This window comes from Dromiciops gliroides, chromosome 3, assembly GCF_019393635.1.
Source record: "Dromiciops gliroides isolate mDroGli1 chromosome 3, mDroGli1.pri, whole genome shotgun sequence".
In the NCBI taxonomy this organism is placed as follows: domain Eukaryota; kingdom Metazoa; phylum Chordata; class Mammalia; order Microbiotheria; family Microbiotheriidae; genus Dromiciops; species Dromiciops gliroides.
This window is the reverse complement of record NC_057863.1, coordinates 55,096,709-55,113,212: the sequence shown is the minus strand read 5'-3', so window position 1 is coordinate 55,113,212 and position 16,504 is coordinate 55,096,709. Positions and strand designations below refer to the sequence as shown.

Genomic DNA, 16,504 nt, shown 5'->3' with positions numbered 1-16,504 from the left:
AATAAATATCGTGGGTTTGAGTCATTTCAGCTCTTAAACTGTTGCTTAATTTTTATGTGCATGTTTCTTGTCACCCTACATAAAGGGTAAACTCCTTAAAGATAAGGACTGCATTTAACACTTTTTTCTATTGTTCACAGTGCTAAGCAGTCAATATTTACTAGATAACAATAGTAATAGTAATAATAATGATGATGCTTCTGACGATAATGATTAAAGCTAGCATTTATGTAGTATTTGTTATGTGCCAGGAACTGTACTAGGCAAATATCTAAAAATATTTAATTTTATCCTCCATATAACCCTGGAAAATAGATCTTATTAGCCCCATTTTTACAGCTGAGGAAACTGAGGTAGAAGTTATATCACTCACCCACACAGCTAGTCAAGTGTCTGAAGCTGAATTTGAACTCAGGTCTTCCTGACTCCAGGCCATTACTGGAGGCCCTCTGCACTTCCTAGATGCCTAGCCTACTAAGTGGATGAATGATGCGGTAGAGAACTATAAGACAGTTGACCCTTCAGCTTGAAATCCCAGAACAATATGAATTCAGGTTCCTTAGTATGCCTTACTTGCCCAAATCAGAATTTTCAGAAAATGAATGAAATTCTGAATGCCAAATAAGATATGTTTTTATGGATATATACATATGACTAGTTAAAAAATAAAGAAAATCAAAACAAAAAGAGAATGAGTGAGAGACAGAACAAAAACAGTCAATTAAAAATAAATCATATTATGCAACTTACAGTAAGGAACAGATTACTATCAGTAAAATCAAAAACATTGGAAATTTCAGATAAGATATTTCGTGTCATTTCCTGCTGGCGAGTAATATCTTGCTTTCTCATCTCAGTATTCTGACATGGAGTGTTGGGGAGTGCTGTCTTCTGGCTTGAATGGAGAGATTCCACCAAAAACTAGGACATAAACAACTTAAATATCAGTTTCTATCACTAAAAGGAAAATTTCTGTCACAGAAAATAAAAAACCATGAGGTTTAAAATCTTCAATTCTTAGACATGAATTGATTCAATAAGAAAACAAAGCCATAACACCATGGGAAAAACTAATTTTCCCTCCACTAAAAACCACCATAAAACGAAGGCATCACCTAAAAAGAAAAGGCAACAAAGGGCTATAAAGCTGTGCATACCCTTTGACCCAGCAATACCACTATTAGGTCTTTTTCCCAGAGATCATAGAAAAGGGAAAAGGACCCACATGTACAAAAATATTTATAGCTGCTCTTTTTGTGGTGGCAAGGAATTGGAAATTGAGAGGATGCCCATCAACTGGGGAATGGCAGAACAAGTTGTGGTATATGAATGTAATGGAATACTATTGTTCTGGAAGAAATGATGAGCAGGAAGATTTCAGAGAAACCTGGAAGGACTTACAGGAACTGATGCTGAGTGAGATGAGCAGAACCAGGAGAACATTGTACACAGTATCAACAACATTGTGTTGATCAACTGTGATAGATTTGACTCTTCTCAGTAATACAATGGTCCAAGACAGTTCCAAAGGACTCATGATGGAAAATGCTTTCCAAATCCAGAAAAAAACCCAAAAAACTACGGAATCTAGATGCAGACTGAACCATACTATTTCTATTTTTTTTGTTTTTCTTTTTTGGAGGGTTTTCCTTTTTGCTGATTCTTTTTTCACAGCATGACTAATGCAGAAATGTTTAATGTGATTGTACATATATAACCTATATCAGATTGCTTGCTGTCTTGGGGGGGCGGGGGAGGGAAGGGAAGGAGAAAAAGTTGAAAATAGAAATCTTATAAAAACAAATGTTGAAAACTATCTCTACAAGTAACTGGAAAATAATAAAATCCTTTTATGGATAATTTTTTTTTAAATCCAACCAAAAAAAAAAAAAGGCAAGGCTGCTCATATGGCAGAGAAAGTAATTCAAGGGAAAACATATTAAATTATCATGAATATATATATATATATATATATATATATATTTTTTTATGTACACTTATGTACATGTAGGTGTATATCTGGGTATCTTTATAGCTACTGCAATATAAAGTGGCAATAGTTTAGCCCTAAATGGAATTCCAATTTTAAGGAAAACAAGATAAACTTAGGCTGCAGGCAATGTGCTTCTTGCAGATATAACAGAGATGGAATACTGGCTCTTACCTGGCAGATAGGTTTCTTGTACTGGCTGAAAAAAGTTTGCAGTTTAACACATTTGGCCGCAGCTAGTGCTCTGATTTCTGTGTATGCTGCTCCAGAAATAGACGGTGATTTAGACAACAAACAATGCAATAGGTGCAAGAGTGCAAAAGGCACCAAATCCCCTTTTGCCGCCCTTAAAAGATGAAAGGTTTTATTAGTGTCTCAAGTTGTATAAATGTAGAGCTCCTTCCAAATAAACCTATCTTCCCATAAAGTTTTTCTCAGAAGGGTTTTCACATATAATACAACCAGGAAAAATTAGGGAGATATGAATTCATCACATTATCTCTTCCTCTATAGTACTGGATATAATGTGGTAGCATTCCTTTGGAACAGAGCCTTTCTTTATTAGATTATATTCTTCATGGATTGCATTAACAGAATTTTGGGTTTTAATTCCATAAGAAGACAGGTTTCAATTCATGTAAACTCTTTAATTATTTTTCCCCATTAATTCAATGTTAGATGCTAACTATGTCTTAGGGAATGGAAGATGCATAGAGAAGTCACATTTTATGGGTTTGGTTTTTTTTTGGTTTTTGTTTTGGGGGTTTTGTTTTTTGTTTTGTTTTGTGGGGCAATGAGGGTTAAGTGACTTGCCCAGAGTCACACAGCTAGTAAGTGTCAAGTGTCTGAGGCTGGATTTGAACTCAGGTCCTCCTGAATCCAGGGCCAGTGCTTTATCCACTGCGCCACCTAGCTGCCCCTGAGAAGTCACATTTTAGAAAAGGGTGAGCTAGAGATGTGTGAAGCCTGAGATCAGGGACAAGAGACAGGCAGTGACGGAATGAATCTCAAGACTGGCTTTGTGTGACTCTGGACAAGTTCCCTTCAGTTCTCGAGGCCTCCGTTTCCTCATCTGTAGATGAAGTAGTTGTGCTAGTGACCTCTAAAGATGCTTCTAGCTCTAAATCTAGGATCTCACAAACCAGAAATATAATAAGGAAGAACATGACTACTTGCAAAGTTGAGTCTATGCCAAGCATGTTATGTTGGCAAAACAGTATCTTGTTATGTTCTATATGTGGCAAAATATAGCAAAATATCATGAATTTCAAGGGAAATAAGTAATAATGCAAACATGTAGTCAAATATACCTTCCAATATCCCCTGTTGTAAGAATCAAGGTATCCTTCAACTCATTATTTCTTGATATCTGAGCATGTGTATATGCCTCTCTCATTCTCAAGACAAAAAGCTGTTAACAACAAAAATATGTTCAATAACTGATAAATATGTTTTTAGAACAAGATTTATAATAATGATAATGTTAAGATATTTAGTTGACCTCTTTTATAAATCCATCTTCAGAGTCCAAGGATTCCAATATATATCTGATGTTTCCACTGAAAGCCATTCTCACATCCTTGTCTGGGTCTTCCATTAAATTTAATAAAGTGCCAAGAACTACTTTGACATCTGCTTCATCTTCCCGAAAATTGAGGTGCTTACAAAGATGAGGTAGATTATCTATGAATGCTAAAGGGCAAAACACACATAACATCTAAATAATACATTTTAAAACATGTAAGGAATAATATGTCAATGTTTCAATGAACAAAACACATTACAATACAAATTTTAAGTTGACATTTAATGATAACAAGAAAGAATCAAAAAGCCTTTATAATATTCCACATTTATATTGGAAGAAGAACCTCCCAATCATGAATTCAACGTATCAGCTATTTTTCATCTGATCAGTCTAGTGTTCAATGGCTCTGTCAAAAAATAAGTTACAATAAATATTGAAGAGAGCCATGCAGCATGTTTCAAAGAGCTTCAAAATTTCATATGAACATTTCAGTCCATCATATTAAGACAAAATTATTTCTAATTTCTAAATGTTCAAAATTTATTCCTTTTGTTGGTGTAGGGGATATGGTGCTGTACTTGGGAGTCAGCAAGACCTGAGTTCAAATATGCCTCAGACAGGTGGCCCTGAGCAGGGTCACAAACTTTTTCAGCTTCACTTTCTTCATTTCTAAAAAGGGATATTAACACCACCTACTTCCTGGATTTGTTATGAGGATCAGAGAAGATCACCAATGTAAAGGGCTCTGCAAACCTGAAAGCAATACAAGCTGTTCTATTGCTGTTATAAGATTTCATCTAGCACATCCTTCCTATAGGCAAGCTAAAAGCGAACGACTGATATATTCACTGACAAACTGTGTGACAAGGAGGTTTTCTCCAGTTCAACTCACATGAATAACCTGTGAGCCCAATACTCTGGCCAAGTCTGACCTTCATTTTTCTCATTTATAAAATGGGGAACTTCACTACCTACTTCACTGGGTTACTGTGATAAATATATTTCTATATTGCAATGTGATATTATTTTACTCTGAGGCAGTAATACTTGTACTAGCAATACTGGCAAAATAATGATGATTTAATAGTAATAAGTATAATGGCCCAAAAAGCAGTTTTTTAGTTCTGTGAAATGTATTTTTTTTTTGTTTTTTTTTGGTGAGGCAACTGGGGTTAAGTGACTTGCCCAGGGTCACACAGCTAGTAAATATCAAGTGTCTGAGGCTGGATTTGAACTCAGGTCCTCCTGAATCCAGGGCCAGCGCTCTATCCACTGTGCCACCTAACTGTCCCTGTGAAATGTATTTTTAAAACCTTTGCTAAAATTCTTATTCATTTGCTCTGGAGCAATTTTTTTTCAAGCCCCACAGGCCCAAGACAATTGCAAACTAGACAACAAAACACACAACACCTACCCAATTTTACTGGACTAGGCACTTTTTTTTTCAGCAAGAAAAGGATTGGCTTGCAAATAGAAGCTTTCAGTAGAGAAAGTGACTGTTCACAATCAGAAGCAATTGTGAGGTTCTTACAGAAGACACCCACACTTCCATCTTCAGAGAGTGGTTCTGTTAAAGGACTCTTCCACTCAAATGAGCCACAAAGAGTACAAATTAGCTGTCCAAGTATAGAGGCAAATTCTTTCTTGACGGCACCCAAATCATCTTTGACTTTATCTCTGTATTTAGAAAAAAAAGGTTTATTTTTATGGACATTTACTTATGTGGCCTAGTCAAGAATATTAACATCATTTGCATCAAGCTATCAATCAGGAACAGGCTATAGTAAAAAATGTACAAATTTTCAAACTTAAGTTGCTATCCTCTCTGCATTATTATCAGGAAACATTTATTGAGTATCTTGAAAATGTTACTTAAATTACAGAATAAATAAAATAATACATACATGAGAATCTTGGGAACTCTTTGGGAAGAATTTTTACTCCGTTGATGCAACAAGATAGAGAATCCTCTAACACAACTGGCACGAATTATTTCATGGGAGCTTTGCATTGCCCAATAATATACTGCTGTTCTCCATTCAAGATACATATTTCTTGGGAACAAAGTCAGGAGATAGACACACTGTGACTGTGCCTGTGGTGCTGAAAAGATGAAGTTTATTGAACAAGTGTTTCCTATATCGCTGATTATAAATACTTGTTGCAAAGTCAATCAATGTTTGGTATACATTTATCCAATATAATTAAAGGTAGTATCCTAAAATTAAAATATAGTATAAACTTTAAGAGAAAACTGGTATTAAGGACAGTGAAGGATTCAGAATTTTATCTTTATACTTACAGAAACTATCTGAAATACTTTGGCTCAGGGCCAGAAGATTAGTGCCAAATGTGGTCAGCTTTAAGGAAGAATCTTCACAATGGTTATAAATCCATGGAAGTGATAACATTCCACACAAATCCTCCAGAATCTTATCTTCAAATGGAGTCTTTACTGAAAAAACAAAACAAAAAAACCATACACACACATATATAATAAATAGGTAATTAATTTTACCTCAATCTTCACTATATCTCTAAAGCTTTTAAAAATAAAATAAATGTATTATATAACATCAAATGGATTTTTGTATAAATGGATTTTTAGCATATTAATATATGTATCTCAAAAGTATGATGTCTAGTTTTAGGGTGAAGATAATTCTGGCTTCTCAAACACTAAGCTATCAAATTATGACAGGTCTTACACCAAGCTAGAAAGCTTCTATGTATGGGGTTGATGAAAGGCTTGCATGTCATTCAAGAACATTTGAGCTAAGTTCCAAGAGGCTCATCACTTTGATGAATTTTCGGACACATCAACTCTTACAGAAAACCTACACAAACTAATGAAATCAGAGGTCTTTGAATTAAAAGAATTTATTTTACAAAAAATACACATTGTGAGAAAAGTTAAATCAAAATATTTCACTAGCAGAAATACAGGGCTAAGGAACTACTTTTAACTATTTATATGAATGACAATATAGCAAGATTTAGCAGACTTAAGTAAACCAGAAAACCCAAGCAATCGATTGGCACATTCTAAAGTTATGCAAATTATGAATAACCTATCTATTTTCAACAATACCAGCATCCAAGACAATTCCAAAGGACTTATAATGAAAATGCTATCCACATCCAGAGAAAGAACTGATGGAGTGTGAATGCAGACCAAAGCATACTTTTTCTTTATATTTCTTGGGTTCTGATTTTTTGTTTTGTTTTGGTTTTTGGGTGGGGGTCATGTTTCACAACATGACTAATGTGGAAATATGTTTTGCGTGACAGTACATGTATCAAATTGCTTGATTTCTCAGTTGGGGGGCGGGGGGGGGGGGGGAAGGGACATAATGACAGAATTTAGAACTCAAAATTTGTAACAAATGTTAAAAAATTTTTACATGTACCTGGGGGAAAATAAAATATTAAGTCATTAAAAAATAAAATTCTCTTAAAAATAAAGATATATGTTTAAACTTCAAATACCAGTAACTCAACAAAGAAAGCCTATTACAGATTGACTTCATTTTTAAAGGTTTTTCTAGCTTGTTGCTTATTTCCACAACTTACCTTGCATATAAAACAAAGCATCAAATATTTTCAGCACTCTATCAATCACTGGTTCCAGATTAGGCTTCTGAACAGATTCTAATAAGCATCTACATATCTTAAGCAGTCTTGTGATAAAATCCAGAGACAGCCAGGTCACTTGTACATTCCTTACTAAGTCTGAAGACCTCATCTTATGTTTATGGGGAGTGATTTTATAATTAAGGCTGCTGTAAATGTAAAATAAAAAAGACAGAATAAAATCTTGTTTGATAATGTTCAAAACCAGTATTCCAGTAAAACCGAAAGCAATTATGAATACATAAGGGGTTCAAAATTATTCTGTACCCATCTCATGCAAATGTTCTAACTATGTCAAATGCAATCATTTTAAACTTGAGCTTTCCGCCTATGTTTAGGTCTCAGGAAGGTCTGTTACTCTGTTTACACAGCACAATTAGCAGCAGTTTTATGTTTAGGGAAAAAGATGAATGTAGAGGGTATTAGGGGATTAAAAGTGTAGGAAGGCAAATAATGTAAAATACTGATAAGTTAGTTTGGAGCCAGATGTGAGCGTCCCTCAGTACATTACTACTGAATTGTTGATCTCTTCTATTATGGGCTCTGAAATACGTGTTTCATAATAAATTTTCTTTCATACTAAACTTGTTTCTTTCCAACTCCTCCTGTATCCTGGCACTCATTGAGACCTGGCTCTCCTCCTGATAACACTGTATCCATGGCTATTTCTAGGACTGAATGCACTTTCACTCATATATTCTCAACCCTTGGTAGTGGCAGGGGAGCCAGAACACCCCTTCCTTCCCATTGCCACTTCCAGATTCTCCCTCTCAAAGAACTCAGCCCCTGGCTCAGTCTCTATCTACCACAACTCTTGCCCTCATTTTATTTTATTTTTGGCAGGGCAACGAGGGTTAAGTGACTTGCCCAGGGTCACACAGCTAGTAAGTCTCAAGTGTCTGAGGCTGGATTTGAACTCAGGTACTCCTGAATCCAGGGTCAATGCTTTACCACTGCGCCATCTAGCTGCCCCCAACTCCTGCCCTCATACAAGGAGACTTCAAAATGCATGTTGATACACATTGAAATAACCTAACTTACCAGTTCCTCAATCTACTCAATTCCTATGGCTTTCAACTCTATGCCATCTCAGCTCCAGAGTAAGATAGTGTGACCCTTGATTGTGCCATCACTCCAACTGTTCTACATTTATATTCATGAACGCTGAACTTCCTGTCGCTGATTGTAATCCTTATCAAACCATCTTTTCCTATGCCTTATGATCACTAACCCTGTTCAGGGTTCCTTTCTCATCATGACCTTCATTGCTTCCAACCCTCAGTTCTCTTTCAGGCCACCAACCACACATTGGGAACACTCTCCTCCTTTCCCTATCTCAACAACTTAGTGAACCAATTTATCTCTGCACTATCCTTTACTCTGAAATCCCTTGCCCCTTTGTCCTATGATGTCTTGCCAACCCCCCAACCCTAGATTATTTCCACTTTCCCCCTCCTTCACTCCTATGCAATGTGTTGCTGAAAGGAGCAAGAGAAAGTCCTTGAAACCATGATTGCCTCCAGATTCACACCTCCAACTGATTTTTTTTTTCAGGTCAATGAGAGTTAAGTGACTTGCCCAGGGTCACACAGCTAGTGTCAAGTGTCTGGGGCCGGATTTGAACTCAGATCCTCCTGAATACAGGGCTAGTGCTTTCTCCACTGAGCCACCTAGCTACCCCGCCTCCAACTGATTATTAAAGATCTCAAGCTCACTATACCATAGTCATCTTAAACTTAACAAGTCCAAAATGAACTCGTTATCTTTCCCCGTAAGTCATACTCTTTTCCAAACTTTCTTATCACTTGCTAAAGGTACTTAGCATCCTCCCAGCCACCCAGACTTACCTCCTAGATGCCACCCTTTATTCCTTGCACTCTTTCACCCCTCCTCCCCCAATTTCCAGTCTGTTGCCAAGTTCTAAAGCGTCTACCTTCTCCACATCTCTTGTACGTGGTGGTCTCTGCTCCCGACAGTATCGGCACCGTAGTGCAGCCTCTTATCACTTCACACCTGAACTATTGCAGTAGCCTTATATGTGGCCTGCCTCAAGTCTACATCAACTTTAGACCATGCTCCCACTAAAGGAAAGCTCTAACTTTGTCATTCACCTATTCAATCAATGTCAGTGGCCAATCTCTTGCCTCCAGGATCAATAAACAAATTCTATTTTTGGCTTTTAAGGCCTTTTATAACCTGGTCCTTTCCCACCTTTCCAATCTTTACCTTTCCCTTACTTCCCAAGACAACATGGACTCCACAATCCAGTGATTCTGGGCCTCTTGTTGTTCCTTGAACAAGATATTCACTGGCTTTCCTCCCTGCCTGGAATTCCCTCCCTCCCCACTTCTAATTCCTAGTTTTCTTTAAGTTTCAGCTAAAATCCCACTTTTTACAAGATGCCTTTCCCAGTTCTCCTCAAAGTGGTAGTGCCTTCCCTCTGTGATTATCTTCAGTTTATCATGTATGTATTTTCCTTGTACATAGTTGTTTACATGTTGTCTCCTATAGATTATGAATTATTTGAAGGCAGAGACTACTTTTTGCTTTTCTTTGTATCTCCAAAAGTTAGCACTTGGCAAAAAATGCTTCTTAGTTTAACTTGTTGATTTGACTGGGTCCAATATAAATCTGATAGATAAATTCAAATGGGCTCTCACTGTAGGAAGGCAATCCTTTTATATTATCCCACTCACCACACAAGCCATTCCAAACCTTTTGATCTCTCTGTAAACCTTCCACTATACTTCTTCTCCCCATAATCTTAGCTGAGAATCTTATTTCTTACTTCACTGAAAAAAAGAGAGGCCATTAGCCAAGTTTCCCCTCCTCCCTTCCTCATTTCCCATCACTCAGATATTTTCTCAAAATTATTTCCTTCTTTACCCTGTGTCACTTCAAGAGGTGGCCTTCACCTTGCCAAAGTTGTCTTCTCTACATGGTCCCTTAATTCCATCCCATCTCATCTTCTCCAGAAGACTGACCCCACTATCATGACAGCTTTCTCTAATCTTCAATCTCTATCTACTGCCTAAAAACATGGTAATGTCTCCCCATATTTAAAAACCCATGTTCAATGTGACCAAGTCCACTAGCTATCATACTATTTATCTCCTCACCTTCTCAGCTAGTCTCCTTGAGAAAGCCATCCACAATTGGTTCCTTTCATTTCCTTTTCTCTGACTCTTCTATATATACCCTCTGTAGTCTTTCTTCTGAACGTACCATTCAAATCTATTGACCTTTTCTCAATCTTCATCTTTTTTTACCTCTCTGAAACACCTGACACTGTTGATCACCTTTTAATTCCTGGATATACTCTCTCTAGATTTTCATAATGCTATGCCCTACTGTTCTTCTCCATCCTGCTTGACTACTTCTCAGTCTCCTTTACTACATCTTCATCAAAGTCACGATTACTAACTGTGTGGTTGTCCCCCCAAGGTGCTTTCTTAGGACCTGTTTTCTTTTTAAGTTTTTTTAAAGTTCCATTAAACTGTCATTCATATAGTAAAAATTGAGCCCACTAGATCAGATGAGGTAATAATGCAGAGAAAAGAAACCAAAGCAGATCTTTAGGGGGCACCCATGTTTATAGGGTAGTAGAAAGATGAAACAGAGACCATTAAGGAATAATCATGCAGATTAGAGAAAAAACAAGGAAAAAAAGCAGTGTTACAGAAGCCAAGGGAGGATATAGTATCCAGTAGGAGAGAGAGGTCAACAGTGTCAGAAGTTGCAGGAAAGTAAAGAACAAGGGGATGGCAGCTAGCAGGCACAGTAGATAAGAGTGCCAGGCCTGGAGTCAGGAATACCTGAGTTCAAATCTGGCCTCAGACACTTACTAGCTGTGTGACCCTGGAAAAGGCACTTAACCCTGCTTGCCTCAGTTTCCTCATCTGTAAAATGTGCTGGAGAAGGAAATGGCAAACCACTCCAGTATCTTTGCCAAGAAAACCCCAAATGGGGTCACGAAGAGGTGGACACGACTGAAACAAATGAACAACAATAAAAACAACAAAGAACAAGGAGAATTTAAAGAAGGTCACTCTACTTCAAAACTTCTTAAATTGTGGGTTGCGACCCCACATGGGGTTGCATAACTGAATGTGGGAGTTGCAAAAAGTTTGCCAACAGTAAAAGGTTATGTATACCTATTTTATATATCTATATACCCAGGGTCATGTTAAAATTTCTCAGGCAAAAAGGGGTCGCAAGTGGAAAAAGTTTAAGAAGCCCTGTTCTATTTAGCAGTTAAGAGATCATTGGTAACCTTGAAGAGCACAGTTACAAGTAGAGCACTTTGGCTGGAAGCCACACTGGAAGGGACAGAGATGTAGGCAGTGAGATATCTGCTACTAAATGAAACTTTAGGCAAATCATTTAACATCTCTGGGCTTCACTTTTCTTATCTCCAAAAACATATAGCCAACTTGGTTAAATTAAACAACACATGATCAATCAATCAACGAAATAAGCAAATTAGGCCTCCTAATAAGATCTCTTAAGTGCAAGGTAAACTTATCAATTTTAGGCCCCTACCAAGAAGGCACAAGAAGTTACCCTAAATTGTTTTTACCAGTCCAAGATTTGCTGAGAACAGTGAACAGTACATAGAGCAGCCAACTGCAAGATGACAACAATTCCTTCTAAGGTCTGAATAATGGGGCTTTCCATACTATTTTGCTCAAGTAGAACAAGAAGAGATTCAGCTTTCTTCATCAGTGCATTCCACAACATGTTCTTTTCATTCATGTCCACATGCTTAATTCTACAAGTAATAATAATTACTTTTAGAATACTTTCAAGTAGAAACCCAGTTCAAAAAAATTAAACATAAAAATATAAAAAGTTTAATATTTAAATATATGCCAAACTAGGTTTACAGCAAAAAAAAATGTATCTAGTATTTGTCTTAATGTTGCTTAAATGAAATAATATTTTATCTGATGTTGCATTTCAAAAATTACTAGTCTATAAAATAATTTCATGGCTTTAAGTATTTTGAAAAGAAAAATTGAATAGACTGTAAATTGTAAATATATGTACACAAATTAATCAATTTCAACCTTACAGTAAGGATGATCTATAACAAAGTTCAGGCAAAACAAATTGGATATAGTTAAGTCTTACAAAAAACAAGTATTTAACTTAAAGTGCTAATGAGGCTCTACTAAATGTAATAAACACAAACAGAATTACAGCCTTACTCATCTGCCTGTCCTGCTGAGCTACAGAAACGTTTTGATGATAAACTTAGTCGCTGTCTTTTTCGAGGTATTCCATCACTACAGCTGTTCCATTCATCATTAAAAGGAGTATCTTGCTGAGTTTCACATTGAAACTGTTCAAAGATTTCCATACTTTCAAGCTTTAATGCTGCATAAAGTGAGCCTAACAAATACTGGGGAAAAAAATGTGAAGAAAGTCTATTAGCAAATGTGCTTACAACTGATCAAAAATATGAAAGGGAGGGGAAAAATAAAAGGATCTCAGATATGTTATATATTAACACATGTTCAAAGATCTTAATAAGTCTTTTATTCTTCTATCAACATATCTATGACAGTTCTTTATTTTCTGTTATTTTTGTTAAAACTATACTTCCTCTTGATGAAGAAGCCAAAGCTATCTATTCCCATATGAAAAAATGCTCTAAATTTCTAATGATTAGAGAGATGCAAAGAAAAACAACTCTGAGGTACCACCTAACACCTATCAGATTGGCTAAAATGACAAAAAAGGAAAATAATAAATGTTGGAGAAGCTGTGGGAAAATTGGAACACTAATCCGTTGTTGGTGGAGCTGTGAACTGATCCAATCATTCTGGAGAGCAATTTGGAATTATGCCCAAAGGGTGATAAAGCTGTGCATACCCTTTGACCCAGCAATACCACTTTTGGGTCTTTTTCCCAAAGAAATCATGGAAAGGGGAAAGGGACCCACATGTACAAAAATATTTATAGCTGCTCTTTACGTGGTGGCAAGGAATTGGAAGTTGAGGGGGTGCCCATTGAGTGTTGATCTACTGTGATGGACTATATTGTTCTCACCAATGCAATGGCACAGAAGAGTTCCAGGGAACTTGTGATAGAAGAGGATCTCCAAATCCAAGGAAAAAAAAAAGAACTGCGGAGTATAGATGCTGAATGAACCATACTATTTCTTTTGTTTTTGATGCTGTTGTTTTTTTCTATTTTGAGGTTTTTCATCATTGCTCTGATTTTTTCTCTTATAACATGAAATTTGTTTAATGTTATTATGTATATATATACATATACATATACATATACATATACATATACATATATATATATAACCTATATCAGATTACCTGCTGTCTAGGGGAGGGGGAGGGAGGGGAGGGAGGGAGAAAAATCTGAAATTGTAAAGCTTGTATAAACAAAAGTTGAGAACTATCTTTACATGTAATGGGAAAAAAAATAAAATACTTTATTAATTAAAAACAAAAAAAACAAACAAAAAAACCCCTATACTTCCTCTCAATAGCCATGCCATCTTTCTTTATCAAAATGTCATAAAGATAAATTCTAAGAGGGAATTGCATAATTACTTCCACAGGGAAACCCAGTTGGGTCTTGGGGGGGGGGGGGCAATGAGGGTTCAGTGACTTGCCCAGGGTCACACAGCTAGTAAGTGTCAAGTGTCTGAAGCCAGATTTGAACGCATGTTCTCCTGAATCCAGGGTTGGTGCTTTATCCACTGCACCACCTAGCTGCCCTCCCCTGCAGCTGGGTCTTAACAAAACTATGTACAGAGAAAAAAATCAAGGTATTTAATCATACTTTAAAAATTTTTTAACTGTTTAATCATAACTTTTTATTTTTTATTTTTTTGCTCAACTCTCAAAGCCAAACATTTGTTTGCCCTGACTTGCATGCCATGTTTGCATAAGACATATTTCATAAAATGCTATTCCATGTCCGGAGAGAAACCTGATATACTCTGAATGCAAACTCTCTATTTTTTTGCTTTGTTTTGCAACATGGCTAATGTGGAAGTCTGTTTTATATAATTTCACATGTATAACTGATATATCGCTTGCCTTCTCAGTGAGTGGGGAAGGAGAAGAAGGGAGAGAATCTGGAACTCAAAATTTAAAAACGAAAGAATGCTGGGGGCAGCTAGGTGGCACAGTGGATAAAGCACCAGTCCTGGATAAAGGAAGACCAGAGTTCAAATCCGGCCTCTGACACTTGACACTTACTAGCTGTGTGACCCTGGGCAAGTCACTGAACCCTCATTGCTGCCCCACTCCCCCCAAAAAAAGAATGTCAAAAATAAATAATGAATGAATGGGAGGAAAGTACTTTATTAATCTATTTATTTACTTCATGTTGGCACCATATTATCTTATCTACTTTCTATTGGCAGTTTCAATCTTCTAAGAGGGAAGGGTCTATGAAACTGATGACCAGTGAACTGAGCCAGTCTTTCATGAATATAAAAAATGAATTTGCCTCACACAAACCAATTTTTATATATTAGTCTAAGCAAACACAGGGGCTCCTTCCAAAACTGTATTTTAATTACCTAAGGAGTGAACCAATTCCACTGAAATCACAGTAAAGATACATTATGTACACAGATATACAGCAGTGAAGTAGGCTGCACCAAGGAAAATAATACCTACTCACAGCTCTGCATTTGGGGTATTTCCCTCACTAACATAATGTCCACAAATGATCAAGGTATGTACAGCAAATGAAAAAGGTCCACATGCACCAAATAACATTCAAAATTACCCACCTCTCCTTCCACCTGAGCTCCAAGTGTATCCACAAAAACTCTACAAATGCTGCTTACATAGGTCTTCCTGATTTGTACGGCAGATTCATACCCTGCCGGCACAAATCTAAGGAAATACTGCAGCAAGTGGCACAAAGCAGACTTCAGCAATTTGGACTGAAGCTTGACAAGTACACCTGCTTCAAACAGGAGCCAGAGTCTCTCCAGCAACATACTCAAATACACAGGTTCCATAGTTCTATGAGCCTCTGCTTCAAAGGGGAACATCAACTTCATTAGCTGTGATAAGGGTTCTTCATAAAGGTTTAGTTGATCTGCATCCATTTCTACAACATTTTTCAGCAATTCAAAAACTGAGTTGAAAAAAGTGTTTGCTGATTGTTCTGGTAGTCCCCCAAGTTCAAAGAGCCTGGTCAGAAGACAGACAGCTAAGGGTTTAATGTTATGACTGCCATACTCTAGCAGAGAACAGCCTATCCCCCAAAGTAAAAGCTCCTGTCTTCTAAAAAACACAAGGGCAATCACGTCACTGAGAATCGTTAGTAGCGCGGCCTCGATAAGCTCCACATTTTGCACACTCCATAACTGCAGAGGAACAGACTGCAGACAGCTCATGTGCTTATCCAGGTTACTTAAAAATCTGTTCACTGTCACTGGCCATTCCACGGTTTGTCCCATTTCATTTCTTTTGTGAAGACAAATCAGATCTTCAAAAAGCTGTAATAATTCTCTTGTTAGCACCCCAAAAATTGTTGAGCTCTTGCTTTTATAAAGAAACAATAATGAGCAGATGACTTCACAAATGTTCTTGTGTAACGGATGACAGGATGGAGTCGCAGCAATTCTAAAAAGTCTTGTCATAATCCAGTGGCTGAATTCTTTGGGTCAAAAACAAAAAGTATTAAGAACATAAACACATTATACATATGTCAGAACTACAAATCTATTTGCTAAGTCTTTATTAAATGGCAATGAAGGCCTAACAGTTTTATTAACAAGAATCTATATTTCCTATACACAGTTAGGGATATAATCAATAATTCAAACATATCAGAAAAATATAGAGTAAAAGAAATTATTTTATAACCATATTTGAATCATAAAAGATTAAAGACATGAACTCTAGTTCAGGTCTGAACTTTACTAATAAAATCCTAACTGTTCTCTTCAATTCCAGTATCTACCTGCTTCAGTCTATCCTTCTCAAACACTCTTCTGCTCAAAAAGCTTCAGTGGCTTCCCACTGCCTAATGAAAACGCTTTCTGGCACAAGAGGAAGGCATGCCTGGAATAGGGACTAGCTTAAGCAAAGATGTGGGGAGGGAAAATGTAAGCATTTAGGAGACAGCAAATAATGGAGTTTTGTCTGATCATAAATACACAAAGGGAAACATGTCAAATAGAGCCTAAAAGACAGAAGTCGTGATGTAGGAGTATTTAAATTCCAGCCAAAGAGTTTCTACTTTATTCAAGGAACAAGAGTGATGATGGTTTTTGGGCAAAGAAGTAACAAAATAAGGCCTATGTGTCAGGAAGTGCATTTTGTAAGTAGGCACTTTCTAAGTGGGGGAACCTGTAAAGA

General features: G+C 36.8%; 1 protein-coding gene across 1 annotated transcript in view; it reads right to left on the bottom strand.

Moving 5' to 3' along the window:
* ATR (ATR serine/threonine kinase) overlaps positions 1-16,504 on the bottom strand; it is a 118,538-nt gene that overhangs the window by 89,738 nt on the left and 12,296 nt on the right. The window contains exons 4-14 of the mRNA XM_043990538.1: positions 14,923-15,800; positions 12,362-12,555; positions 11,731-11,922; positions 7,092-7,300; positions 5,821-5,973; positions 5,423-5,621; positions 4,933-5,195; positions 3,492-3,682; positions 3,301-3,401; positions 2,165-2,336; positions 751-921 (exon numbers count right to left, since the gene is read on the bottom strand). Coding sequence (XP_043846473.1) covers positions 751-921; positions 2,165-2,336; positions 3,301-3,401; positions 3,492-3,682; positions 4,933-5,195; positions 5,423-5,621; positions 5,821-5,973; positions 7,092-7,300; positions 11,731-11,922; positions 12,362-12,555; positions 14,923-15,800 — 2,723 coding nt within the window. The remainder of the gene's footprint in view (positions 1-750; positions 922-2,164; positions 2,337-3,300; positions 3,402-3,491; positions 3,683-4,932; positions 5,196-5,422; positions 5,622-5,820; positions 5,974-7,091; positions 7,301-11,730; positions 11,923-12,361; positions 12,556-14,922; positions 15,801-16,504) is intronic.